Source organism: Electrophorus electricus, chromosome 5, assembly GCF_041902795.1.
Source record: "Electrophorus electricus isolate QZ-2024a chromosome 5, ASM4190279v1, whole genome shotgun sequence".
In the NCBI taxonomy this organism is placed as follows: Eukaryota; Metazoa; Chordata; class Actinopteri; order Gymnotiformes; family Gymnotidae; genus Electrophorus; species Electrophorus electricus.
The window spans coordinates 13562285-13590178 of NC_137501.1; the positions used below are offsets into that span (position 1 = coordinate 13562285).

The window sequence follows — 27894 nt, forward strand, 5'->3', positions numbered from 1 at the left end:
CCGCGTTCCCGTATGGATTTGTGGACAAAGATGGCTGCGTATTGAGAAGCGGTCACTCAGTAGATAAAGCCTGTTATTCCAACAGCAATCTGGAATATTATTATCTGAAGTTCTTGTGCAATTGCTCGGTAATGCGCCGTCGTTCACGACATTCAGCCGAAGCACGCACCGAGTATCGAAGGTACTAGCATATATTTCAACGTGTAGCCTGCTAGCTAGCTAACAAACTGTCACAATGACCACCTAAACAAGTAGGCTAGCAAGCTGTGGGATTTCTCCATACACAGAAATGCGTTATACAGTTTACAAAATGTGCTTTCTGGTGGGGAAGCCAGTTGGTTAGCTTGCTAGCTAGTGTTGTGTTATTTGGAGTGATCTGGTTCACAGCACGCTACGACAACTTGTTCATGTTAAAACAAGGAATTGACTCACTATGAAATAGCGAGTTAGCTAAGTAGCTAGCTTGACGCTAAGTTAATAGTCATTAGTTACAAGGCAACAATGTCTCGCTAGCATATCTAACAAATGTAGCTCACTGTGCTGCTTGTAGTGTTTGTGTTTTTATTTAGCCTACTACTTGTTAAGATAACAACCCAATTGGTAGAAAATGGAATAAACATTTGTTTTAACGTAAGTGTGTATGCTATCCACTTAGCATGTAGAGCGAATTGTGACCGTCCTGTATGTTTGCGTAGTCGCTGATGTTTTGGCTATCTTAGCTTAGCGGTAGCGTATCTAGTTAGCCTGCATTTTCCCGGGGAATGCGAGCCCCTTTCGCGCAGGCCACAGGTTACTATGGTGACGGGGTCTCGTACTCGCCTCCTCGAGGTCACCATTAGCTGGCTAGCTGATTAACTAACGTCGCGTTACGTCAAAGCAACAGAAAGTTGTATACGGTACAAAACAAAATATTTGTTTTGCCTTAATATCTACATCGACTAAACAATTTGCAACCCAGTTGAAATTCGATATCCCCTAACCCCTCTGTGGGCCAAGCCAAAACGCTATGCTTGACTGGCTGTAAAGCTAATAACTGTTAGCTTCTGAGCAAAACGAGCGTTGCGATTGTTGACGGTTTGCCGGGAAATCGAGCGGGTCAGGTTTAACAGACGCGGGTCCTCCGCGGTCCTCCCCTTGAACAAACAAAGCTTTGAAAGCGAACTGTGGTTCAGTCTGCTGCTGACTGTGTCGTAGCCATAACTCAAGTTAATTTTCTCAAAGAACACTTAGCTAGCTAGGGTCGCTTGTGGCTTGTGTGGTAAGTATCATTGACCTTGAAGCAAACGACTCTGTATTTCATAGTATAACGATTTTTGCTATTTTTGGAGTTTGACATTTACTTTCACTTTATTTCTTTTTCTTTCGTTTTTTTAAATTGAAGCTGTGGTGACATGCTTTGTTGTGTGTTTGGTGTTTTATGTGATGTTACTTGGCAGCTTAGTCTTTGTTTGCTCAGCGTAAACCCTGTGTGTATGATTGCTGTTGTCTCCTGCAGATACTGAGTGATTTGAGATGGCAACAGGTGGAGCTCCGTTTGATGACACTGCAGATGAGCAGGAATTGCAAAACTGGACCATCACTAACAGCAGCCTGGATGACAGGCTAAATAATATGGTATCTCGTGCGTGCACACACACACACAAAATCAACTTCTCAGCCTTACATGGTCTCTTAGTAATGCCTGTGATTGCTCAACTGTGATTGCAATTGGTTATTTGTGGGAATCAGTGCTATTTGTGCTCAGGCTATTTGTGCTATTGGTTATTTGTGGGTCTCTTGCGATCGTTTTCTGACTTTGTGCTCAGGACTGGGGCATGCAGCAGAAAAAACCCAACCGCTCGTCAGAGAAGAACCGGAAAAAGCTGTCAGCCATGTCAGAGAGCCGGCTGACCAATGACATTTCTCCAGAGTCGACTCCGGGGGCGGGTAGAAGGCGGGGCCGCACGCCCCACTCGTTCCCACACCTCAAGTACACTACGCAGATGTCCGTGCCTGACCAGGCTGAGCTTGACCGTCTGCGCCAGCGAATCAACTTCGCCGACCTGGATGAGGTGTGAGCTGCTGTGGGGGACCGCAGGGTTCACTTGGGGGCAGAGGGTGTGATCTCAGGACATATCGGGCCAGGCAGTGTGCACAACTCCAAACCTCAAAGCCAGTCCTGATCCTGGGCTTTAGTTACTGGTAGTTCATTGGACAGTTAATGTGAGTCACATGACTTCATGATGTCACTGTGGTCACATGACTCCTGGGTGTTGTGGGAGTGGGTCCTCTGTAGGACCTGGATGTTAATGAAGCCTAGTGATGCAGGTCTGGATGAAAACCGTGACCCACATAAACATGCTAAACTGTACATTTATTCAGACCTTAAAACTGAAATGTCACTTTTCTCTTATAGAGAAGCATAGGCAGCGATTCCCACGGCCGCGTCACTGCGGCCAACAACCAGCGACAGCTGTCGTCTGACGCCAAGAAACCCTTCAATCTCCTTCCCCTGCATGTGAACACTAACAAGAGCAAAGAGCCCTTTGGCCCTGCCTCCGCCGCTTCCACCCCTGGTACCAGGGAGACCAAGAAGCAGAGTCCAGCCAAGGATCTCTTCGTCCCGGTGCCAGCCGGTTCTGCCAAGGAGCTGTACGGGCTGGACCGGGCCTTTGGGCCCCCTGCGGACCAAGGGGGAGCAGAGGCCACCATCGATAGCAGTCAGGTGATGAGGCAGTAATTTGTTTCTCACTGTGTTTTTTATTTTAAATTAATAGGTGAATTGAATCACAGCTGCTTGGTTGCTAGACAAGCTCCTATATGCAGAAGTTGGTCAACTAGGATGCTCTGCTGCCTGAGGCGGCAGAGTATCAGTTAAAAAAAAAAAGTACCTAAAATCTAATCTAAAAATTAGATTTCAGTGCCGTTTAGTTTTAACCTCAGCAGTATCCTAAATTGTGGCTGATGAATGTGTGTCATGAAAATGCCCTGTTAGTGAGAGTGCAGTTTCTTGTGTGAGAGGGAGAGGGAGATGGAGGTTTGATCTGATCAGAAACTAGAGCACAGATGCGAGTGAGGTTGGCTATGCCTTTGCTCTGAATTTAGGCCAGTTTAAAAATACGCCACCGTCCATGTGGAGAGCAGGCACAGTTGCTTTCTCCTTCCCCAGCGTGCTCTCACGCTCTTTATCCTCCTGCCTGTCCTCCTCCTCTCACCTTCTCACTCTTCCTTTCACCCCTCTTTCACTCTCCCCATTTCTCATTGTTTCCCTTTCATCTTTGTCTTTGTCCTTTCCTCCCTCTGTTGTGTGTCTCTATTTCTTTCTTGCCCTCCCTCCCTCCCTCCCTCTCTCCCCCTTTCATGTGCTTGCTCTCTCCATTCCTCCTTCCTTCTCTCTCCCTCCCTCCTCTCTCCCGCCCATCAGTGCAGCATGTGTATGTAGGCTGCTCCAGTCTCTGTGTTTCTCCGTGCAGGTGGTGAGCAAACTGGTGCAGATTCGAGAATACATCAGCAAGGCCAGCTCCATGAGGGACGACCTGCTGGAGAAGAATGACGTACCTGCCAACGTTGAGCGTCTCTCCCACCTCATCGCCCACCTGAAGGAGCAGGAGAAATCTTACCTGCGCTTCCTGCAGAAGATGCTGGTGAGTGAACACACACCTTTCCTGTCTCACCTTTAATCTGAACGCGGCATGCTTACAGTTACATGTTTGTGCTTTCAGTACTGTAATGTATTGCCAGTGCACTACATGTTTGTATTGGTTTTTACCTGAAAGTGAGTGTATAGTGTTTTTGTATTGTATTATGAACAGTGGTTTATATTGCTGTTTTTATAGAATTTCCTGTCATTGCTGAATTCCTATTGGAACAAGTCAGTATTCCTCTGTTTAATGCTTTATTAGAATCTGAGGATTGAATCTGATGATAAGTTTGTTTTTTAAAAAACAAACTTATCAGTCATCCAGTAGCAGTTGGCTGATTAGTGATTCTGGTTGTGTGTCTGAAATATCAGTTCTTTTGCTCACTCAGTGTTAATCCTTTGATCTGCTCTATGGGCAGCCTTCATGGTCTGCTGAGAGTTTGCCATGTAATTCCACAGGTTTGTTTGGAAATGTTCTGAAGTAGGTGGTGTTTAGGTGGAGGTTGGTTTGAAGTATTCTGAAGTAGGCGATGTTTAGGTAAAGGTTTGTTCTGGTCTCATTAGCTGCACTTGACTAATGTGGTGGCTTTATCTAGGGCAACACTTTCTCTCGCGCGCTCTCTCTCTCTCGCGCTCTTGCGCTCTCTCTTGCTCTGCTTGTTTTTGGTCTTCACTTTAGTTTTCTTATCCAGAAACAGAGCATCTCCAGAAATGTTGGTCAATAGTTATAAGGTGTGAACTCACAACATATGCCACATTTTAATGTTGTTTCTGTAGGTTTAAGGTCTCAAGTAGGAACTGAAGAGCATTTTAATACTTAATTCACATTCTTGTGTGAATTTTGGATGATTTTGGCCTTTGGGTCCATTTTGCTGCTTCATACAGATTAGAATGGTGTGGTAGTGATTGACAGATCTCCAAATCATCATCGTTGTTGTCAATTGCTGGGTATATGCAGCAAGTCTTTTCAGTCTGCTCTCTTCATAACTCTAAAATCGCATCTCTTCCCCATCAGACATAGAAACGCACATTGGCTAATATAACCGTAATATTAACTGTCCAGCTAAGATATACACATTGCGTTAAACATTTTTAGAAACTACGTTAAGACTTATTTGTAATTAACACAATGTCAAAAAAAATTACATTTGAATATTCATCCAATTTAGAAGAACTCCATACATTCAAACATAAAAATGCACATCCATACATTTAAATACAGTGTGTGCCTGGGGTCGGTGTTGTAGTCTAGACTAGCATGTTTCACTATTCACTAACAGTAAAGCTATCAGATGCTGAAAAAGTATGCTGCCTGCTAACCCAGAAGGGTTTTCTTGAACTAGCTTAAAGCTCATTTTACAAGCCAGATGCTACAACACAAGTTCTTCCAGCTGCAAGATGGGAAGGTATCATTAAAAGTCTAACTTCCTGGAAATGGGTTTTGAAGGTTTGTGCAAGCTCTTATTCCACGGTGTGACATACCAATCTGGGGGACACTTGGAAAACATTTTAGTTTTACTTGAATTCAACGTATATGTTTATCGTTAGTGTACATTCATACTGAGATGGTAAGCGTTAGTAAACATGATTTATGATGACTGCACCACTTAAACTTTCATGTTCATGTTGAAAAGAAAAACCTTAATATGTTACTCTGAGAATGCAGACTTTTCGATTTATCACAGTCTTTGTCCAATCCAACACTCGTCTGGCGGATTCTCGTAATTCTGTATGTTTTATTAGCCAATGTGCTTCACAGAAGAACCACTCGTGTGCATGATTTTATTTAGGGTTTTCTCTTGAGCGTGAACCAAGTGTTTGAGTGGAACACACCTGCCCTGAACAGCTCTTTCCCAAAGAAAAAGACTGCAGGAACTGCATGGCCTGTATCTGTTTTAACTAGCCTTTCTGTTTCAGTAATTTCATTAGATAACCATGTTGCAATTATCCTGTTTGACATTATGTATTATCTTCATTCCCCTGTTGCAGTCTACACTGTAACAATTGCAAGTGTGAGTTTGTTTCCTGTTACTTGGCCTTGGCATCTTCTAATTTACATTCCACTACTGACGTTAAAATTTTAGATTTTGTTTACTCCTCTCTAAAAACAGCAAAACTACCCATGACCTGAGTTCCAGAATGAGGGGGTCAACACACAGCAATGTTTACAAGACAAACATTTTTTTCTTCGTCAGTAGTCCTTCCTTTAGAAAGCTGGAGTGTTGTGGAGAAACTGCTGCATTATTTTTCTTAAATGAAACAAACTATTTTGTCAGGGCCAGAATAAAAAGTTAATTTTAAGAATAAATTTAGTTTGACAATAAACTAAAATCATTTTTGAAATATTTTATAAACTAATCTGTTTTGGCATTAGAAATTCTGTTTGAGACGGAACCATTACTTCATATACCTGACAGGCAAATCAATGTTTTATTGTTATGTTATCAGTGTCATGAGAATCCATGAAAGGTCTCAGCACATTGGTACGCTATCTTACTAGCTAGGTATGTATCTAAATGCATCATCAGAGGTATGAGTGGATTAGATCCAAGAATAATTATTACTTTCATGAACAGTTCATGCTTTTCATCTTGTTAATTGTAGTATCATTGTAGTGAGGATTACTGTTATTAATCTAATGTGTTTCATATTTTCAGCTGTGGGGGACACAACTGATGGTCTATTAAAAAAAAAAAAGTATCTAATTTTATATATGTAAAAAAATTAATAAATATATATATATATATATATATATATATATATATATATATATATATATAATTTGTTTTAATTATATAAAATGTATTTAATTAGTGGTGTGAAAGTGTTTGCCCCCTTCCTGATATATTTTTTATTTATTTATTTTTTTTGCATGTCGCACTTAAATGTTTCAGATCCTCAAACAAATTGAAATATTAGACAAAGATAACAGAAGGAAACACAAAATGCAGTTTTTAAATGAAGGTTTTTATCACAGGGGAAAAATCCAAACCTACATGGCCCTCTGTGAAAGTGATTGACCCCCTCCGCCGGTTAAAACATAAACCACAGTTAATTTATCACATCTTTGAAAAGCTGAGTTCAATTTCTCTAGCCACACCCAGGCATGATTACTGCCACACCTGTTCTCAATCAAGAAATCATTTAAATAGGACCTGCCTGACAAAGTGAAGTAGACCAAAAGATCCTCAAAAGCTAGATGGCATGCTGCGATCCAAAGAAATTCAGGAACAAATGAGATACAAAGTAATTGATATCTATTAGTTTGGAAAAGGTTATAAAGCCATTGCTAAAGCTTTGGGACTCCAGCGACCCACAGTGAGAGCCATTATCCACAAATGGCGAAAACACGGAACAGTGGTGAACCTTCCCAGGAGTGGCCTGCTGACCAAATTTACCCCAAGAGCGCAGCGACGACTCATCCAAGAGATCACAAAAGACCCCACAACAACATCCAAGGAACTGCAGGCCTCAGTTGCCTCAGTTAAGGTCAATGTTCATGACTCCACCATAAGAAATAGACCTGGCAAAAATGACCTGCACGGCAGAGTTCCAAGATGAAAACCGCTACTGAGCAAAAAGAACATAAAGGCTCGTCTTAGTTTTGCCAGAAAACATCTTAATGATCCCAAGACTTTTGGGGAAATTACTCTGTGGAATGACGAGACAAAAGCTGAACTTTTTGGAAGGTGTATGAACCATTACATCTCGCGTAAAAGTAAAACAGCGTTTCAGAAAAGGAACCTCATACCAGCAGTAAAATATGGTGATAGTAGTGCGATTCCTGGGGCTGTTTTGCTGCTTCCGGACCTGGAAGACTTGCTGTGGTAACTGGAACCATGAATTCTGCTGTCTACCAAAAAATCCTGAAGGATTTGTCCAGCCATCTGTTCGTGACCTCAAGCTGAAGCGCACATGGGTTCTGCAGCAGGACAATGATCCAAAACACACCAGCAAGTCCACCTCTGAATGGCTTAAGAAAAACTAAATGAAGGCTGTGGAGTGGCCTAGTCAAAGTCCTGACCTGAATCAGATTGAGATGCTGTGGCATGACCTTAAAATGTGGCCAAATTACAACAATTTTGCAAAGATGAGTGGGCCAAAATTCTTCCACAGCGCTGTAAAAGACTGCCAGTTATTGCAAACGCTTGTTTGCAGTTGTTGCTGCTAAGGGTGGCCCAACCAGTTATTAGGTTTAGGGGGCAATCACTTTTTCACACAGGACCATGTAGGTTTGGATTTTTTTCCCCTTAATAAAAACCTTCATTTATAAACTGCATGTTTACTTATCTTTGTCCAATATCTAAATTTGTTTGATGATCTGAAACATTTAAGTGTGACACATGCAAAAAAAGAAGATATCAGGAAGGGGGCAAACACTTTTTCACACCTGTGTGTGTGTTTTTGATCACATCAATCAACAAATAACAGTCTTAACTTGGTTTGTTAATCTTATTTATGTTTAGTATGATGATGTAAAGCAACGCTTTGTGAAAACCTCGTTACTGTGCTAACATTAGCTCTATTCTTATCTAATGACTACTATTAGTAATGTACTAAACAGTAGCATTAACATAGCTGATGGCTTATTCTGTCAAATTGGCTGCCGACTCTGCTGCGTTAAATGTCCTTATGGATGTGAAGTTATCATGCTACTGCAGAATCTTTACAGTCGACACCTGGGCACTTCCTTTTGAGATGCTCAAACATGCATGTCATACTTCCCAGGAAAGCTGGTTTATTTTGAGCTGTTTTGCATGGAACTTGCTAGAAAAAAGCAAGGTCTGAGTATTTTCTTAAAAGAGGGCATTACAGTTAAGTTGTAAATTCACACTTGCTTTGACAACACTTATAAAGTACACAACAAAAAAATGATCAAAGAAATTTGTTGGTATTGTCGTTAATGGTGAAAAATTGTTTCGGCGTTGTTTGGGTCTGATTATACAACAGATTTGCTTCCCCATTGCTGAAACGCGCATAAACATGACATGAACCTCTGTTGTCTTGTGTGTTATCACATCATACATCATGTAAATCGTTATCATCAGTTGTCATTAATGGAATGTATGTGGAACACACCTGACAAGTATACAGTGTACTATTAACCAAATATTCTTCACAGCAGTTAACTTGGTACTCTCAAAGTTATTACAATATTATTAAATTACAGTCATTAGTTACTGGATTAAATGTTATGGATGGCATTCTGAGTCTGGTTTAACTAGGCTTGCCTAGTTGTCTTTTTTCAGTAACTGTACGTATATATTGTGGAGGATTGGGTAAATTCACATCTGTTTCATTTGCCTGGACATTGTGGGTGTTTTGGAATTGTAACCAGTATTGGATTGGAGAGAGGGAAATTGCCAAATACCAGTATATCTGGATATATGTAGATATTTTTACTAACAATTTTCTATTTCAGTTTTACATTTAATGTATTTTAAAGTCTCTTATGATTTTATTTTCATCAAAAGGGCAATTCTGAATGATGTACATGACGACACTGTGATCTGGACAATTTCTGTAGGAATACATGCACTCAAATTGTCTGTATAAAATGAGGTAATATAAAAATAAATTGTATTTAATAAGTGAACAGTCACTGTTGTCTAAATGGATTGGTCAGCTTCACCCAGTTGTTTATTTTGGAACAACTGATCAGATTCCCCCCCCCCCCCCCCCAAGCTTGATTCAGAGTCAGGCTTGTCATGTCTGATGGCTTGCTTTTTAGCTGTTAGGTAGCTGGAAATAAGCACTGGTGTCAAAATAAAGAATGAGATTTCTGTAAGGGGCTTAGTTTGCTTGGCTGAGTAAACAAAGTTCTGTTCACACATATTAGTCTATTACCAGTAACCTTGTACTGGGGATGGAGCTCCTCTCTGCTCTGCTAACCTAGCTGAAGTGCTGGTGCTGTTAGCGTTAGCCTGTAACCATCATCATGAGCGTCGTGTTTCTGAACTAGCATTCAGTGTTTGTTTACAAGACGGATTGAGCCTAGTGGCACGTCTTCACCTGTCAGGTGCTGGGACAGCCTTAGCTCTAGCCTCTGTCCTTCTGCCCTTCTTTGAACCCACTCCACTTCACAGGCTAGACAGGAAGAGGAGGAGGAGGAGGATGAAGGTGCCACGGTGGACTCGGCAGTGTGCTCTGGCTCCATGGCCGATAGCACGTCTCTGAACTTAGAGCTGCGTTCAGAAGCCTCCAATGCCACCGTGAGTACCCACCATGCCTTCCCCCAAGTAGCACCCATGATGCCCCTCCCTCCCGGCCTGGAGCACTCGCGATGCCCCTCCTGCCCTCCTGGCCTGTCCCGTGCAGCAGGGACCACGTCAGAGAGACTACCCCCTTCCGTGACGTTTACAGCGTGTTTCAGCTCTGCTCAGGGAAACGCTGTCTCCTCACGCCTTTTATTTTTCAGCCTGCCTTCCTGAACCGTCCTTTACAGGGACGCTCTCCTTGCTGTAATATGTGATGTTAGTAGTGCTTGTAGTCTGTGGAGTGACATCAGTTCTGAAGAACAGCCAGGCCTGCACGCGTAGATGGTTCAGATCAAGTGCTGATTTGCGGAGGCGTTTATTAGCTGGGAACTAGGTGTTCAGCAATACCCTGAAATTCGCAGGGGTTACATTCCTAGAACTCCCGGGAATTTTGAAAGTGCGCAGATTTTGGACGGATAACTAACAAAAGCCTATAAAGACCTATCTTCGTATGTTAAACCCTAAATATATCCCCAAAACACTTCAAGTCCATTTAAAAAGTTATAATTTACATCACCCTTTAAAATTGTACAGGTAAAAGTAGATGATTCTTTTGGCTCATCTTCTGGCTCTACTACAGGAGCCGTATCTTCTGGTGGGGTTTCTTTCTGGCTTTTTTTGGCCCTTGTGAGGAACATTGTGGTTCTGTGCTTTCTTCCGTTGGTACACCTAATGGCCGCTTCGTTCTTCTGAATGTAGTGTACCGTACTTTCATTGATGCTGTATTGGCGGGCTACATCCGTGAAGTTGTTCTTTTCACAAAGCATATCCAACAATTCCACCTTCTTCTGGACTGCCATAGTATCCTTTGGCCTCTTAACTTCCTTGCCAGAAGCTTTAGAATGTGCAGGGCATTTGGGAGGCATCTTATGGTTTCCAGAAAATGCAAATAAAATAGCTTTGTGTGTGTAACACGATACATTTGCGATAAACGGCAAATTTTTAATGTCAGGTTCCAAGGAAAAAATGCGCGAATTCATGAAGCCGCAGATTCCGAAGCGCGAATTTTCAGGGTATTGCTGTATGCTTTTCTCAGACACTCGATAAATAAATGTTTTAATATTCCTGAGTGAATATAATACAAGCATCTTGGTGATAACTAAAGGCCCTTCCAAATCATATTCATTTTTGCTCTCTATCAAGTGGCAATTTCCTTTTAAAACTGTTGGCTTGTTTTTGTTTAGCAGTTTTCCGTGTTATACAGCTCATTGCTAATTGAAAGCAGTGTTTGTGTGTCCTGACTCTGTCATGTAATCACACACACGGTGTGTGAGCTGTGATCTGTAGACTCCTCACCTTTTCGAAGTCTGGGTCTCCAGTGATGTCCCCTACATGACCGGCAGAGAATTATTTGACACGGTTTTGTAACACTTAGTTGTGTGGTCGGGGTGCGCGTCCTCTGCTGAGCACAGAGACGGGGGAGGAGCAGAAGCGATGAGCTTTAGGCGTTACGTGACGTTCTGTTAGAGCGCCACTTTGTGGTCAGCCAGCACTAATGTGGTTGAAATTTGGAAGTCTGGTGTGGAATAAATAAAAAAACATTTATGCACACCGACGCCGTAGAGAATGTCAATAAAACACGCCGATCTAAAATAAGTATATCTGTTTTGTGAGCTGCTTGAACACATGTAATAATAGAAATAAACTGACTGAGGGGGGATGAGGGAGGAGCATTTCCCCAGTATAAAGCTTATAATGGCTGTTTTCCATAAACCAGTTTAAGCCCAAGCTTGGACTGAAAGGGCAGTGCAGTTTATTCAAACACTGTGTGTACAACCATAGTCTCAACTATGCCTGTGTGCTGACTGCGTCTGTAAGAGGCGCAACTCCATGTTTGGTTGACATGCATGCTTTTTGTTTGAGCTATAGTAGGAATAGTAGTTTGCAGTCCCTCTTTCTCTCTTTTTTTATCCACCTGTTTCTGTTTGCTCTCTCTCTTTCTCTCTCTCTCTCTTTCTCTCTCTCTCTCAGGGCTGTGAGGTGCCAGTGGGGCAGAAGGAGGAGTTGGAGAACCTGCGGAAGCAGCACGACCTCCTGCAAAAGATGTTGCAGCAGCAAGAACAGCTGAGAGCACTGCAGGGCCGACAGGCTGCACTGCTGGCCATGGCTGCTGTAGATGACACAGGTCTCTCTCTCTCTCACACACACACACACACACACACACACTCTCTCACACACACACACACACACACACACACACACACACACACACACACACACAGAGCTTAGAGCACCGCAGGGCCGACAGGCTGCACTGCTGGCCATGACTGCTGTAGACGACACAGGTCTCACACACATACACTTAAATTTTCATTTATAGCAAGAATGGCCTGGTCTTAGTGATGCAACCCTCTACAACTTCAAACTGTGTGTGCGTGTTTTCATTTATATTTATACTTGTTTGTGTGTCAGTTGTGACAGAGACTACAGGAAGTGTATCAGGCATCAGTATTACTTCTGAACTCAATGACGAACTCAATGACCTAATCCGACGCTTCCACAATCAACTACATGACTCTCAGGTACACACTCATGCGTGCGCGCATATATATATATATATATATATATATATATATATATATATATATATATATATATATATATATATATATATATAAACATTAAAAAAAATGTATTTATTTATTTTTGTGTGTGTGTACACACGAATGCTACTTCCTCATTGTCATATGTCGTCTTGGTCAGTCACAGCCGGTTCCTGATAACAGACGTCAGGCAGAGAGCCTCTCTCTCTCCAGAGAGGTGAGCCGCTCTCGCACTACCCACAATCCCCGGGGGCTCTCTGCTGCTGCTGCTGCGTCCCCTGCTGGTGTCAAGCTCACCAAGCTCCAGGAGCTCCAGGACAAGAAGCAGACCATGGACAAGATCCTGCAGGAGCTGCAGTCACTGCGGGATCAGACCCTCAACAACAGCTCCTGTATGCTGCACGCACTTTAATCTGACTGTAGAGGGACCGCACGCATTTATGCCTAATTCCTGCTACAATGTGGAAAGTAACATTAGGTTTGTTTTTTCCAATTGGTTGTATTTCTTGTTTTCCTTAGATTGTTTGTTTGTGTGTGCGCGTGCACAGGTCGTGGTGCTTCTCGGCGCGGTGCGTGCGCCATGGTCCGTGAGGCGAGCGGTGCATGCGCTGCCAGGCCCGATCCCCCTTCCTCCTGCGACGACGCCGGTCACCCCGCAGACAAACTCAGGTGCTCCAACACGGGCGCGTCTAATGGAACAAAGACCGCCGGACCCGAAACGCCTTGTGCTGCTGTTTTTCCTTCTTTCATTATGTCTCTGTCTCTCCGTCCCCCTGTAGGAAGCTGAAGGAGGTGCACAAGCGTCTGAACGAGCTGAGGGAACTGGTCCAGTACTACGAGCAGACCTCGGACATGATGGTGGATGCCGTCAACGTGAACGAGCACGAGGACGAGGAGACGGAAGACGGCTCGCTCTTCGAGGCCATGTTTGACTCTGAGCAGGAGAACCGGGAACCTGTCAGGAACATCAGGTACAGCAGGAACAGGACATCTGGAGCGCTGTCGAGTAACGATTGCGTTAAAGCTTGTGCGTTCAGGGTTAGAGAGACTTGGTCTCTCCTGGGTCTTGCAAATGTTTTATTTTAATTAAATTTGAATGTCCTGATTTTCTATTTTTGGATAGTTTTTGTGAAATGTTCCTTAAAAGCAGGTAAACTATTGATTCCATGCGCAGATAAAATGACTGAATTGTGTGTGTTTCAGGAACCCGGCTCAGCCCCAGGCCGCGGGGAGTTGGATGGACATGAACACTCTGACCAACACTTGCAGTGGCTCGAACAACAGAGACGGGCGTCTGAACTCCGAGCGCGAGATCAACAACCGCTGTGTGGCCAACCTGCGGAGCCGCAATGCGTCCTCTGCCGTCGGTCAGCTCGCCTACCTTTTTAAGCTCACAGCGTCCTTCGCTCGCTCTCCTTTATTTCTCGTGTGTGTGTGTGTGTGTGTGTGTGTGTGTGTGTCGGTGTCGTGCGTACTGTATGTATTTGCTTGTTTACGTGCTGTGCCTGTGTTGTCATAATCGGTAAAAAAATACTCCTCATAACCATGTCACGTCATCTTGCCCACTGTGCTTCGGTCTCGGCTTTCCTGTCCTTTTACAGAGTGCCAGTATAACCGAGATGGGCCGTACCCCGTCGCCAAGGACGGGAATGACGATGATGAAGGTTTGGAGGAGGAAGAGGCTGGGCGGCGGGGCCGCGGGGACAGCTCGGTCTCGGGTTCCAGCCCCCGATGCAGCATTGCCGAGGACGCCGAGTTTGCCCAGAAAGTGCACCGGCTCCACACCGCCAAACAGAAGCTCCGGCAGCTCCAGGAGCTCGTCGCCATGGTGCAGGTCGGTGGCCGATTGGTTGACACGGCCGGTTGCTTAGCAGCCGCCCTTATTTAGGTGGGGTGAGCGTGGTGAGGGACACGCTGGTGTGTGTGGTCCTGACCTCAGATCAGATCTCGATTACAGTGCCAGTGTGTTTTGTCGAGGTTTTGACCACCGATGGTTTGCGATTTTTATTTAATACAAATGCTTAACGTAATCTCCACAAACACGTGTCCAATCCATACCCCCCCACTCCTCTTTTTTTTGTTTATCTTATCTTTCTTTTTTAATCCTTCCTCCAAATGATTGTTCTTAACTGAATAAATGGAGTGACTTAGCTTTCGTAAAGAAGCCGGTTAGTTTCATGGCCTGTAATTAAAAACCTTTCAAATCCCAGTATCATTTCAAACCAGTAAAAGCCTGCTTTCACAGAGAGGCCGGTCAGCTGGTCGGTAAAACGTCTGCTGAACGGTACTCTGAAATGATGGGTTGAAAATCAGATTTATTCCCTTCCTGGATTCACCCCAATGGGTCACATGTTGGCTGTTACTGTGTGTAATGGTGACATGAGATCACCTCATGCCCTGGTTTCTAACGTTTCTAATGTTGCTCTTCCTGTAATGTCATTTATGTGTGTTTAAATATTGTTCATGTCTGCTAGTTTTTGCCCATGGCAATAGTGATTTTTCATGCATGAGCACGTGCACCAGCACGGTTCGTCCCTGAGGACTGCACAGTGTGTCCCGCTGAGGACCGTACAGTGCGTGTCCCGCGTGACCTACATACATCCTGGAAAGTGGCCAGTGTCTGCAGTTTGCTTCAGGACATGAGAAATGAGAATTTTGAGGTGTCCCAAAACCAGAGGCTGAAGGTGACCTTCTGTTGCTAGCTGTGGTTCAGCTCTGCAGCACTCAGCCATGGTCACTCACACAGTAGATACAGGAGTTGCACTACTAACAGGACTAGCAGCAAATCAACATCCAAGTATACAAATATCGACACTCATAAAGGAGGTTATTAGCAGTGTTTTTCTTAGTAAAGTGAAATACAGATGAGACAGTATTTTAGATATAAAGATTAAAGTTACAAGCCACCATGAAACCAAAAGCACACTTTTTACATTTGAACACACTTAGAAGATCCTACCCCCTCTCCTGAGCAGCTCATTGGCTCAACTGAAATGATCAAGGGTACTTGCTCCTGTTGGAAAATAGTTTCTGTTGAGTGTTTTTGATGTGAGTTTTTGCACAAAGACTCATTACCCCAGCAGTGTGACACATCTCCCAGTGGTGCCGCAACAAACCACTGTGGGGGGTTTGGGCTCAGTGGAGCAAAAAATGTGTGCGAGGGTTAGAGTTAACCCCAAAACATGTTCACATGTCACTGCTGTGGGGGTATATTCATACTCTGAAGACAATATTCCGAAACCGGCTGCCTACGAGCAGTCTTTGGCTCCTTCTCCTCAAAGCCTGGTAGATTAGGACCCCAGGTGACGCTGGCTCTCCACTGCCATCTGGTGGCTGACATGTCATGGCTAGTAAATTTGAGGAACCCTATTGGTGAGCAGCTGGTCATCACATTATTCACTTTAATTTTACTCACACTTGTGTGACTGTTCAAGAATGCAAAACTGAAAAATTAAAAATAAAATTCACTCAGATTGTGCAATGTTGGCATCAGTCCTGAGATTTAAAGCGTCGATGTTGCTTTCCCAGTCATGCCTGGCATGGAGAATAAGGTTCTGGAAGGGTTAATAGGGTTCTGTGTGTGTGTGTGTGTGTGTGTGTGTGTGTGTGTGTGTATGCGCGCGCATGCACGTGCGCACACTGATCTACTGAATTATATACAATGATATTTGATGTTTTGTCATGTTTAATAGCTTTTAATGTGTGGGTGTGTCTTTCTGCAGAGTGATGACACGGATGCTACAGCAGCCAATGAGGATGAAGGATTGCAGCAGCCTCCCAACAACGCCAGAGAAACGGCACCAAAAGCCAAGAGAGAGCTCTCCCTCTCTGATAAGGCCAGGTGTGTGTGTGTGTGTCCTGCATTGTTCTTCCCTCAGTGTTCAGTGTGTGTTCTGCAGTCTCTGTTGCCCTCATTCTGCCTAATCTAAATTTTCTTTGGGAAAAGAACATCTACAGCTGTGGTGGTTCATTATGTTTTAAAGTCAGTCATACCTAGGACATGGGCTAGACTCCACCCTCTCAGCTGTGTGTGTGTGTGTGTGTGTGTGTAACAGGGAGAAGCTATATGAGGAGAGGTTGAGACAGCAACAGGAGGAGCTCAAACAGCTTCATGAGGAGAGACGCAGACTGATGGAGATCCAGGACAAAATACAAGACCTGCAGTGGGCCTGCCCTGACCTACAGGTATCTCTCTCACACTCTCACTCTCACACACACACACACACACACACACACACCTTCCCGATGAGCAGCAATATGACTGCGGCCTGTTGTCCTCCTCTCCCCTCAGTCTTCCGTCTCCAGCAGCGCCAGCGCCCAGGTGCTGAAGCAGCTCCCTGCTGCGGCCTCTACTCCAGCCCCTGCCCCTCTACCATCGTCTTCCTCGGCCAAGGCCGACAGTGCCCTACTCAAGCCCACCACGGAGCCCACGCCCATTGCAGTCACCGACAACGAGGTGCGTCGTGGCAGGTGTCTCTGTGGCTGCTCTCCTTAGGACCTGGAGACTCTGGCCCTCTTTCTCCATCTCTGCTGACCCCTGTATTTTTTTTCTTTTTTTGCTCTCTCTCTCTCTCTCTCAGCTGTGGTCTGAGATGCGGAGGCACCAGGTGTTGCGTGAGGAGCTGAGGCAACGGCGGAAGCACCTGGAGAGTCTCATGGCTGAGCAGCAGAGGAGGAGCACGCTCACCGACACCCCCTACAGGGCAGATATTCACACTGCATGCAGCTTTAACCGTGATGACAGGTACCATGTGCAAATGTACACACACAAGTGCACACATGTGGTTTGAGCAGTTCCTTCTTTTTAAAATCTATATAGAGCTTATGGTTACTGGTTTGACTGATTACTGATTTTCTCTTTTGTTTTTTTGTCATGAAGGTAAAGTGATTATTAATGGATATGTGATTTGTTGATTTCGTCAGAACCATGGCGACTTGGGGCGGATCCACCCAGTGCCCACTGGGGGGTGATGATGATGATGATGATGATGACTCCCCGTCTGAGCTTGGGGCAGAGGAAGAGGAGGAAGCTGAAGATGAGGGAGAAGAGACTACCTCTGGTGATGAGGTCCATGCCTACCCCACCAGGAAATACCCTGTGGCCAGCAACAGGAAAAACACAGACGGGTACTCGTGCCTATATGCGCGCACACACACACACACACACACACACACACACACACACACACACAAAAAAAATGTGAGGGAATCACATTCTTACTCCCCCAAACCCGCCCAGTGTGAAGACAGCAGGAGAGACGGCTGGACGTGCCCCACCCCACGGGGCAAGACCTCGCCCTCGTCCACAGCACCATCAGCCGGGTGAGAGGGAGAGGGTGCCACCTGGGGGTGGGGCCAGGCGGCAGGAGAACCTGCGCTGGCCGGCTGACCTCTCAGCCTCAGAGGGCCCTGCACACACCACCTGGCAGGAGCAGGTCACGCAGCTGCAAAAACAGCTGGACTTCAGCACGGCCATGTGCCAGACGCTGCTGCAGGACCAGCAGGTCAGTACTGAATACACCGTGGTTTTTTTGCTAAATTTCCACAACAATCGTGCCTGTCCTTTTAAAACGTGCTTCCGGTATAAGAGAACCAGATTTTGTCATAGAAAATTCAATTACCATCAAAGCAACTGCGCGACACATTTTAAAAATATATGGAAGCTAGTAAAGCTGTTTATTTGCTCATCTCTCTGCACAAAAACACGTTCCTAACGCACAATAAGCAGGCCTTTACTTATCACAAAATGGACGTTACTCACATAGCTGTCGACCCAGGAATACTTCTAACCTCTTTTAGATTCCGTCGTTTTGTTGGGCCCTAAAGAGCTTTTTTCATTGAGTGACGCTCGTTCACACCTATTAGATAAGAGAGTGCCATCATGGATATTGTGTTTTTAGTGAATAATTTGATCGCCAATACGTTTGGACATCATGGAAAGGAAGGGGCTTATTTTAGCTGACGTTTATGTAGGGTTGTTTGGGTACAGTTATGGGCTGGAAGCTGAGAGGTGGTTTAGTGGCTGCTAGTGTGGACTACTATGTTTGTATCGCAAATCACTGGATGATCACCAAAAATAAAAGCTGTTTTTTTGACATTTTCTTCTGTATTAGATGAGCTGAAATGGAACCTAAATGATGCACAAATAAGCCTGGATGTGAATGGATGTCTTGTTCCAAGTGTCTACTTCAGTCTGAATCCTGAATGATCATTGTGCTGTGTGTACAATTTTGGATAACTAGTGTTGGTGAACAAGTACAAATCCTTCAGAAATGAGCTTGAACCCCTCTGTGCACCTCCAGTTTGATTAAAATCTGAATTTGTCCTCTGATTTCTTAAAATGTTTGTTTTTGTGTGTGTGTGTGTGTGTGTCTGCAGACTCTGTCATGCATGCTACAGTCCGTGTTGACAGGCCCATACAACATGTTGCCGAGTAACCTGGGTGCCCCGCAGGTGCCCCTCATCATGTTCCAGCTCAACCAGTGCTACACACAGCTTGCCTGGCAACAGAACAATGTCCACAGGTACACACACACACACACACACACACACACACACACACACACACACACACACACACACATCCCAGCTCAACCAGCGCTACACACAGCTTGCCTGGCAACAGAACAACGTCCACAGGCACGCGCGCGTGCACACACACACTTTTGTTTTATTTGTGAGCAGGCTAAAGCAAGTCCTCAATGAGCTCCTACGACAGCAGCAGTTGGCAGGGCAGCAACAGCAGTCGTCCTCATCGTCGAGGCAACAGGAGCATCAGAAAGTGGCGGAAGATTCCGTGTCTTCCTCGCTGTTCCTGCCCTTCCCTGCCCTCAACACTCTCGGCATGCCTGGAATCACAAACTTCTCCCCACTCTCCGCTGGTGCGTGTGCGTGCGTGCGCGTGCGTGCGCGTGAGCGTCTCTCTCTCTCTCTCTCTCTCTCTCCCCAGACTCATTTATCTTCTTTTGCTTAAATATGAAATGTCAGGCAGTGTTTCTCTACTGCTTATAACGACAACTTTTTTATTCATTCTCTCTCTCTAGGTTTTAACTTTTCTCCTCTCTTCCCTCCGCTGGGTTCAGAGGTGCAGCAGTCCAGTCCGAATCCGCCTCAGCCTCCCCTGCACGACCCCAACATGTCCCTGAAAACTGAGTACATGAGTTTTCCCCCTCCTATCCAGAGAACGCCGCTCAACAACACCGACCAGCGGTAAAGAACACACACACTGACCAGTGGTAACAAACGCACACAGGCACACACTGCTGAGCCACTTTATCGTGCAGTCTGGAGTCTTGGACTCTCAAGGCTGTGATTTCGTGGCTGCGGTGGGGCAGTAAAGCCACCCAATGCCACTGAGTTTGTGAGGATCACCCGCGTTTATTGCCCTGCGGTAATCTGGGGGACAGAAGTAAACGTCCCCTGAGCAAAAGGCTGTCGTGGTTTTTAAACTCAGTCACTACAGTGGTGCTTTTGAACTCATTTTGGGTTAAACCAGCACATATCCTAGTCCCTCCTTCATTCTGCTGTCATCACACACACACAGACACACTACAGGATTTTGACCACAAACGTTGCCCCACTAAATTCTTTCCCAGTTACTGACTAAACACAAATTATTTCATTACTTATTTGAGAAAAACTGGTGACTAAATGTGAATCAGACAGTTGGTATTCCATTACACATGGGAAATTATGTAACTTAATTATTCCTATATTAATATGTAAACGTGTAACTTTATCATCACTGCCGTAACAGCAGCAGTGCTGTTTTGTTTTGTGAGTTTTGGTTTACGCTGCAGTTCCTGCCTGTCTGCTGCCACGGCGCTGTGTCTCTGGCTCGTACTCCGCATTTAAAGGGGAGTCACTCTGATTGGATATCGCAGCGGCACGCCTAACCCGGCATCTCTGTGTACCTGCTGTGCTCCACTTGCAGTGCCCCTGACGCTGCTCGTAAAAACGCGCCCGCGTCACGCTCTCGTTCCTCGGCCCTGCGCTCGCACTGCCTGACACTAGCTGCCGGTGTGACGCGTGCGGCCCGTCCTCAGGGTGTGTGATGTCGGGAGGCTGGCGGGTCCCTGCACTTGGCAGTAATGTCTCTGGCGTGCTCTCTTGCATGCTTTCCCTCCTTCTCCCTTTTTCTTTTGCTCCCTCTTTTTTCTTTTTTTTCCTTCCCCCTCCCCTGTTCTCTCATGCACACGCTCCCTCTCTCCTTTTCTCTTCGTTCTCTCTCTCATTACCTCCTTCTTCTCATGGCTTCAGCTGGTTGAACTCCTCTCTGAACAGGGCCTGCAACCAGCAGGTTGGTGGCGCCGAGTCTGATCGAGGCAGCGAGTCGCGGCCGGACTCTCCCACCTCGTCTCCGGCCTGCCGACCCCCGTCGTATGTCCCAGACTCCCATGACTCCCTGAGCAGCCTGCCGGACCGCAATGACCCCACCACCATCACCAAGGTCTTCAGACCCGGACAGAAGGCCTCCGCACAGGCCAGCCTGGCCGCCAGGGACAAGACCCCCAAGAGTCGCCGCAGGAGGGGCAGGGGGCACAAGAACACGGGTGAGAGGGCAAACTGCCCCAGACACTGATAAGCTTCACTGGCATGCCAGTTTTTAACTTTGTTTTTTGTTTTTTTTTTGTTGTTTTTTTTAGATTAGCATAACTAATAGAAACAAATACAGTTCAGATTTGTTTGACTGTCCATGTCCCAGGATACTTGATTATTTCAGTGGTGGTTCTGATGGATTTCTCTCCCCCCCCCCCCCCCCCCAGGCCTGGAGAGCGACAGCCTGTCAAGTGCCCCCGAGGTCGCTATGGAAAGAGGCAGGCAGAGGCCGTCCCAGGCCCGACACAGAGAGACAAACCAGAGTCTCCTGGACAAACTCACCCAGGAGAAACTGGACAGCAAAACCAAGAATAGTAACCTCAACGACATCTCTTCAGGTCTGTCTGTGGTCCCAGAACGTGGCGACTTGCCAGCACTTCCATACTGGGACCCTACTGCCTTCCTTATGCACATTAGTCAGCACTTCGTTAACAATCTGCAGTTTTAGAGCAGTGAGTTTTACACTTCACAACCTCACCAGCAGGAGGTGCTTTCCTTGAGACCTACCCTCTTTTTACGGTCACATCCAGTCTAACATGCCTAGAGCGTCTGAATATTAAAGGCAGATTCAGATGCGCCTGCTGAGGGTGGGTGGGTGGGTGGGTGTGGGTGTGTGTGTGTGTGTGGGTGTGTGTGTGTGTCCTACTTGTTGGCATGCTGACCTCACCTTGTACTAACATACATGGGCCACGTTTTGGCTACAGTGAACCAGCCTTGGGGTCCTAGAGCCCTCCTAGTTCCTCTCACGGTGTGGTTATCCATCCTGAGTCTGTGTTTATTTTTGGTCTCTCTTGTTCTGTCTGTCTTTGCCTCATTTGTGTTTTTGGTTTTTGGTCTCCTCACAGCTTATGCATGGAGAACCCCCTTCCTCTCTAACCGAATTGCATGCACAGAAGCGCCAGGTAATATTACACCCAATGACAGTCTGCTAACGGCTTACACACCCCGCCCCACCACTTCATAAACACTTCTTAAACTTATTTGAGTTTGTTTGTTTTGAAACCTGAACACCGTGTGTGTGTTTGGACTTCAAACCTGCCAGTCACCTCACCATGCATGTTGCACAACTAATACTTCCATTCCTGTCCTGTCCTTGGTGTTTTCAACCTACTTTTCAACAAACGCAAACAGTAGTGCATGCAAGAAAATGGTCATATTACGCATGGTGAAACATGCGTAATATGACCATTCGTCGTCTTGTATTCAGTCGTCTTGTACGGCATGCGTGTAAAGTCTGGTGTGAGGTGGAACTGCTTTAGTGTTGTGCTCTGGTGCAGTGTTTTGTTAGTTCACTGTGCTCTTCTGTTGGCCTGTCTCTGTGAAGGGAACACCGTCTCCCTGCCTCTGGGCCCCTAGGCAGGGTAGAGCGGGAAACCCTATGGGTCGTCTTCCTTTGAGGACTGCTCGCTGGTTGATCCTTCCTTCTATTGTAGAACAGCCTCCGTGAAACTGTGTGTGTGTGTGTGTGTGTGTGTATGTGTAGACGCCAGCAGCGACTTCTCCCTGTTCGAGGCTCTGCGGGAGACCATCTACTCGGAGGTGGCCACCCTGATCTCTCAGAACGAGTCTCGTCCGCACTTCCTCATTGAGCTATTCCATGAGCTCCAGTTGCTCAATACCGACTACCTGCGCCAGAGGGCACTCTACTCGCTGCAGGTAATGGCTCGCCAACTCCTGAGAAAACGCGCGTGCGCGTGTGTGTGATGGAGGGGTTGGTGGGTGTGTGATGGAGGGGTGCATGTGAGATTTGGATGATTTCGTGCTGTCCAGGATATCGTCACCAGGCACCTGACAGAGAAGAGTGTTGCCGAGGACCAGGGGTTGTCACTAGGGCCAGCAGTTTGGGCAGCAGGTTCACAGTCTGAACTCACTCCCAGTGAAAGTCTGGCCACTTCAGATAATGTGAGGAACACACACACTTTTTAAAAATATATATATATATATCACACACACACACACACACTTGTTTGTGTCTTTATTTTAAAATACTTGGTCAATAAATACAAGAATCAGAGGTTATGAACTAACACCATTTTATTAAAATGAGTGAAAAAATAGCCAAAGGAAGAAAAAGCTAAACATAAAACAGGAGAATGTGCTCTTTGTTCACTATTACTGTACAATGTGCCGTTTTTCAGTTTTGTTAATAAACCCATTCATATCACATTAATTCATTTCTTAATTTCTAGACCTCTCCTAAACCCCAAACACATTTCAGGCTCAGAAATTCTCCGTGATTGTCCTTCGCTCCTGTGTCTGAGGTCTGTGCTGTGGTTTTGTAGGACGTGTCTGAGAAGGACGTGAGAGTAAAAACGTCTTCGGGCCAGAAGAGAGCTGGAGACGGGGACTCAGTAGACGACGAGTCTCTGATGTCCACCTCCTCCAACCTGGAGCCATTCGCCAGCGACGACCTTGGTAGGTGCACACCCAAGAATTTACGTTCTAGACCTATAGGCCAGGGTGTGAGGGGCGGGGCTTCGGTGGCCAGGGTGTGAGGGGCGGGGCTCGACTGGCTTCAAGCCTGTCATGCTTGCTTGTTCTGGTCTGATGATCTGCAGGGTTTCGTTTGTGGCCTGTCGCTCCTCGGTGAAACGCGGTTCCTCTCATGACCCCTCCCTCCCCCTCTCTCTGCCCCGCCCCCTCACCTCTCCTTTGCTGTCTAGGTAACACTGTGATTCATTTAGATAAAGCCCTGGCCCGTATGCGGGAGTTTGAGCGCATGAAACTAAAGGCGGAGCACGCTGCTGGCCCCCCTGTCTGTAACGCTGAGCTTTCTACAGCTGCTGCTTCTCCAGCTCTCTCACAAGGTACCGCTGCGTTCAGCTTTCATAGGCCAGAGTGCACGCTGCTCCTCACACACTCTGCACACAGAGTCCTGCTGCAGTCACGGGGTGTGTTTGGACAGCTTAAATGTGTGTGTGTGTGTGTGTGTGTGTGTGTGTAGGCCAGTCATCCATGGACGTACGTTGTCCCCAGATTGACACACAGCAACTGGACAGGCAGATCAAATCCATCATGACTGAGGTCATCCCCTTCCTGAAGGTGAGGGGTCTGCCTGGGTGAAGTAACCCTCGCCCGTAACTGTACAGCCGGAAAATGACGCAGCACTGGTGTGCACTGGCTGAACTGGGGTCTGGTTTCTAGACCAGTGCTCACCAGGGGTGATGGGGGTGGTCGCTGAATTCAGAGGGTCTCGTCCTGTCTTGGTGTTTGTCTCAGGAGCACATGGGAGAGGTGTGTTCTCCACAGCTGCTGACAGCGGTTAGACGCATGGTCCTCACGCTGACTCAGCAAAATGACGACAGCAAAGAGTTCATGCGCTTCTTCCACAGACAGCTAGGGGGCATCTTACAGGTATCCTGTATATACTCTCAGGCACACACACACAATTAATGTCTGTGTCTGTATGTGTAAAATACGTGTGTGTGTGTGTGTGTGTGTGTGTGTGTGTGTGTGTAGGACTCTCTGAGTAAGTTTGCAGGCCGTACCCTGCAGGATTGCGGTGAGGACCTACTGGTGGAGATCTCTGAGATCCTCTTCAACGAACTGGCCTTTTTCAGACTCATGCAGGACATTGACCAGAACACACACCGTGCCAAGAAGCGTAGTGACATCACACTGGCTGCACATGTTCCAGCCACAGAGGTACCGCCTCATGGAGGTGGGGGGGCGGGGGGCGTTGTGTGGGTGTGGGTGGGGGTGGTGCATGCAGGGGGGTGGAGTTTAGAGCCTCCACATTTATCTATGAGTGTTAAGAGATTCTAATGCTTTTTCCCATAAAAGTTGCAAAAGTTAGTTTGTTTTCCATTTGGTTTCAAATGAAGAATAGTTAATGATGGTTAAAGTAAGCAGGCCTGTTGAACAGCTTTGTGACCAGAGCTGTTTTTCCATTAGGCGAATAAATCTGAAGATGCAGAAAAGACCTTCTCACCGTCATACTTTGAAGAGGATAAGGTAAGTCGTGTTCGTTTAACAGGTTTAAGTATTTGATGTGCGTCTGTGATCACACACGCCTTCACAGTCTGACCAAATGGGCTGCAGATTGGGTGCGTAAAGTTAGTGGTTACTTAGTAACGCATCAGCCTTGTGATGCAGTTTTGTTTGTGCTGTTATCATGAATATCACCACGGTTATCACACAATTCTTAACCAGTTGGATCAGAACTGTTGAGGTCAGAGCTAATTGTTGTATAAAATCCCCTAACGCACCCTGCTAATGTCACTATAGGAAACCAAAGTGCTGTGTGAATGAGTGCAATTTTGTGTGTGTGCGCGCATGCTGCAGCACTACAACGAGACTGAACAGGGAGGGCTCTCTGCCCGTGTCGAGGTGGAGATGGAGCCAACCGACGAGGAGGCACAGAGCAGCCACGCCTCAGAGGAGGAAGAAGAGGCAGAGGAAGCAGGAAGCCGGCCACTCTCCACAAGTGAGTGGAGCTGTTGTGGTGTATAACACTGAACACCCGTCTGCTGCTCACTCTGCCATACAGGCAGCGATCAACTTTGTGATCACTGACACAGCCGCCTGTCTCAGGTCTGTCCAAAGAGGAGATGCAGCCGTTGAACAATTACAGCAGTGGACAGGATGAGGATGAGGCAGACGAGGAATTTGATGCTGGACCCGTGGGGGTGCAGACTTCCGTGCTGGCTTCCGACTGCCCGGCAGAGCAGGCGCAGGTGAGCCACTCCCGTCTGTCTGAATGGAGAAACAAACGCACCCTCAGCGCTCTGTTCATGCTGTGCGAGTGTTGACATTGTGACTGTTTCTGCAGAGCAGTGTAGCGGACGGGGACCCCGGAACGGACCAGGAGCCCGGAGGGAGCAGTGAGGGTGTGTTGTTGTCGTCCTACAAACCCCCTGCCCATCCCCACATGTTTGCATTGCTTTGACTTCTCTTCACACTGTGTTCAACACACTCTCTCTCTTTCTTTCTCTGACCCTGTAGGCAGAAGCACAAAGTCCGAGTCCATAGAGGTGGTGGAGTCTCCGGAGGAGGAGCAGGAGGTGGCAGGGGCAGAAAAGGAGAATGCGGAGAATTCTACTGTCCCTGATGCCCTGCTGGGCCCAGATGCCCCTGCTACACAGGAGAGTCCTCAGGGTTCAGCTACGGCCAGCCCTCACACAGACTCTCCCGTCATGGTTAATGCTGATGTATGAACACACACACTTTTTTCATTTCTCTCTATCTACATCTCTTACAAATGATTGTTCTGATAATGAATTCCATGGACTGTAGGATTGGTTGTCTAGTGTAGGTGGCACTGACGTGTGTGTGTGTGTGTGTGTGTGTGTGTGTGTGTCTGTGTGTGTGTGTCTGTGTGTGTGTGTGTGTGTGTGTGTCTGTGTGTGTGTGTGTGTGTGTGTGTGTGTTCTGAAATCTAGGATGTTGGGTCTGGAAACACCAGTCAGAAGTCTGATGAGGAGGACTTTGTAAAGGTTGAAAACCTCCCTCTTCAGCTGTCAGTCATGTGTGAGGTCAGTCACACTGTTGCTGTGTGCCTAGTAGACAGTTAAGGTCAGTCAGCTGGAGAAACAGCTTCTCTGTGTGTGTTCCTTCAGGAAGAGCTGTGTAAGCAGATCTCTGCTGAACAGAGGAACAATAATCTAACTGTGGAGATCCTGAATAGAAATGTGGATGATGGACTGTCTGACCTCGTGGGTAGCGCACATGCTCTCAAAGAGCCCGGTAACTACACACCTTCACACAGCAGTCCAGAAACGCTGCACTCTCCTACAGAGAGTAGCTAGAACGCATAACTCTGCCATAACACGGTGTGAAGTGCTGAAACTTTAAAATTATTTGTAGAATGTTATTTTTCATTTACAGTGTATACATGAAATGTTTTCTTTGCATTTGTCTGCAGAAGCCATTGGAGCCCAGAGTGCATGAACGGTGTTGGTGACACTAAAGCTGCAGCACCTTTTGTGTTATGTTGAAACAATGTTATTTAATTCTTCCAGAGTTCACATTAGTCCTTGCTGATGCAGGATGTTTCCATGACGTTTTCTCGGCTTGTTCTAACCATTCACACGACATATACGCCTGAGTTGGGTTTTATGTTGATGTTTTAGAGTGGATACAGGATGCCATGTTTGAAAGAGGAATGGTTTTATCTCTTCTGGAGCCTCTGAACTCTTTGGCTCCACCCCCTCCCCAAGCCATGCCCTACATTGGAAACTACTTCAGACCGCCGCATCTGGTCTTAAACATGGTTTTGGTTTGCTGTAATTCTCTCTGGCCACTTCATTAATTTAGACCTATAAAAACAGACTAGACTCAAGGGTTATGGCCAGACCCCTCTCATCCCAAGTAATTCAGAACATTGATTCAACTAACAGTTAATTTGAAATAAGTGATCTGAAATGTCTGCTGCTCAGCCCTCACACTGGCTGAAGACTAGCTTCTGTGTCCTGTCTAGTCTTTCAGCCGTAATGCGCTGTTTTAAAGGCACGTCTTTACTCTTTTGTTTTTACTTTTCTTATAATTTAATATCAGCTTTTCAGTGATTTGGGTTCTCTCCCCTGGTTCGGTTTTCATGTAATGAATTCAATGTTTCTGCTGAGGGTTTAAGAATAACAAATAAAACACTGATTTTTACTTTTTCCCTCCAAAGCTAGCCCGACTGTTTTGTCTATGGATAGCTCGAGCTTGTCCTGACACTGGTGTTCATGCGCTGTTCATGCAAAGCCAAGTTTTCTGATCACTGTGGAAGGTGCATTGATAAGGACGTAAACCGCTGGCTGTGAGCGCGCCTTCCTCCGTGTCTGTAAATGCGAGTGCGCGTCATCAGCCCCACGAGTCGCAGCAGGACCTTCTGGAGCACGCGCCGCAGTACAAGCGCGCACGTGCAGCCCAAAGGCTTGCGCTTGGACAGTTT

The 27894-nt window shown here is 46.2% G+C and overlaps 1 protein-coding gene across 7 annotated transcripts; it reads left to right on the forward strand.

Moving 5' to 3' along the window:
* pcm1 (pericentriolar material 1) lies at positions 1-27629 on the forward strand. 7 transcript variants are annotated; one of them, XM_035529696.2, is made up of 40 exons: positions 1-181; positions 1496-1614; positions 1806-2051; positions 2396-2704; positions 3453-3623; positions 9706-9831; positions 11848-12001; positions 12289-12398; positions 12580-12811; positions 12968-13088; positions 13199-13390; positions 13623-13786; positions 14021-14253; positions 16142-16260; positions 16475-16604; positions 16711-16875; positions 17000-17163; positions 17343-17546; positions 17659-17923; positions 18798-18943; positions 19104-19300; positions 19463-19628; positions 20679-20971; positions 21185-21355; positions 21863-21919; positions 22501-22673; positions 22788-22919; positions 23300-23432; positions 23681-23824; positions 23962-24059; positions 24237-24371; positions 24477-24662; positions 24912-24971; positions 25302-25443; positions 25551-25693; positions 25789-25846; positions 25962-26167; positions 26399-26491; positions 26576-26702; positions 26881-27629. In XM_035529696.2, the coding sequence occupies exons 2-40, from the start codon at positions 1513-1515 to the stop codon at positions 26904-26906; spliced, it is 6093 nt and encodes a 2030-aa protein (XP_035385589.2). In that variant the 5' UTR covers positions 1-181; positions 1496-1512; the 3' UTR covers positions 26907-27629. The 7 variants fall into 7 exon arrangements, with proteins under 7 accessions (XP_035385589.2, XP_035385591.2, XP_035385592.2 ...); XM_035529698.2 differs by having other exon boundaries at positions 20703-20971; XM_035529699.2 differs by having other exon boundaries at positions 19502-19628.
* Positions 27630-27894: the final 265 nt, after the last annotated feature.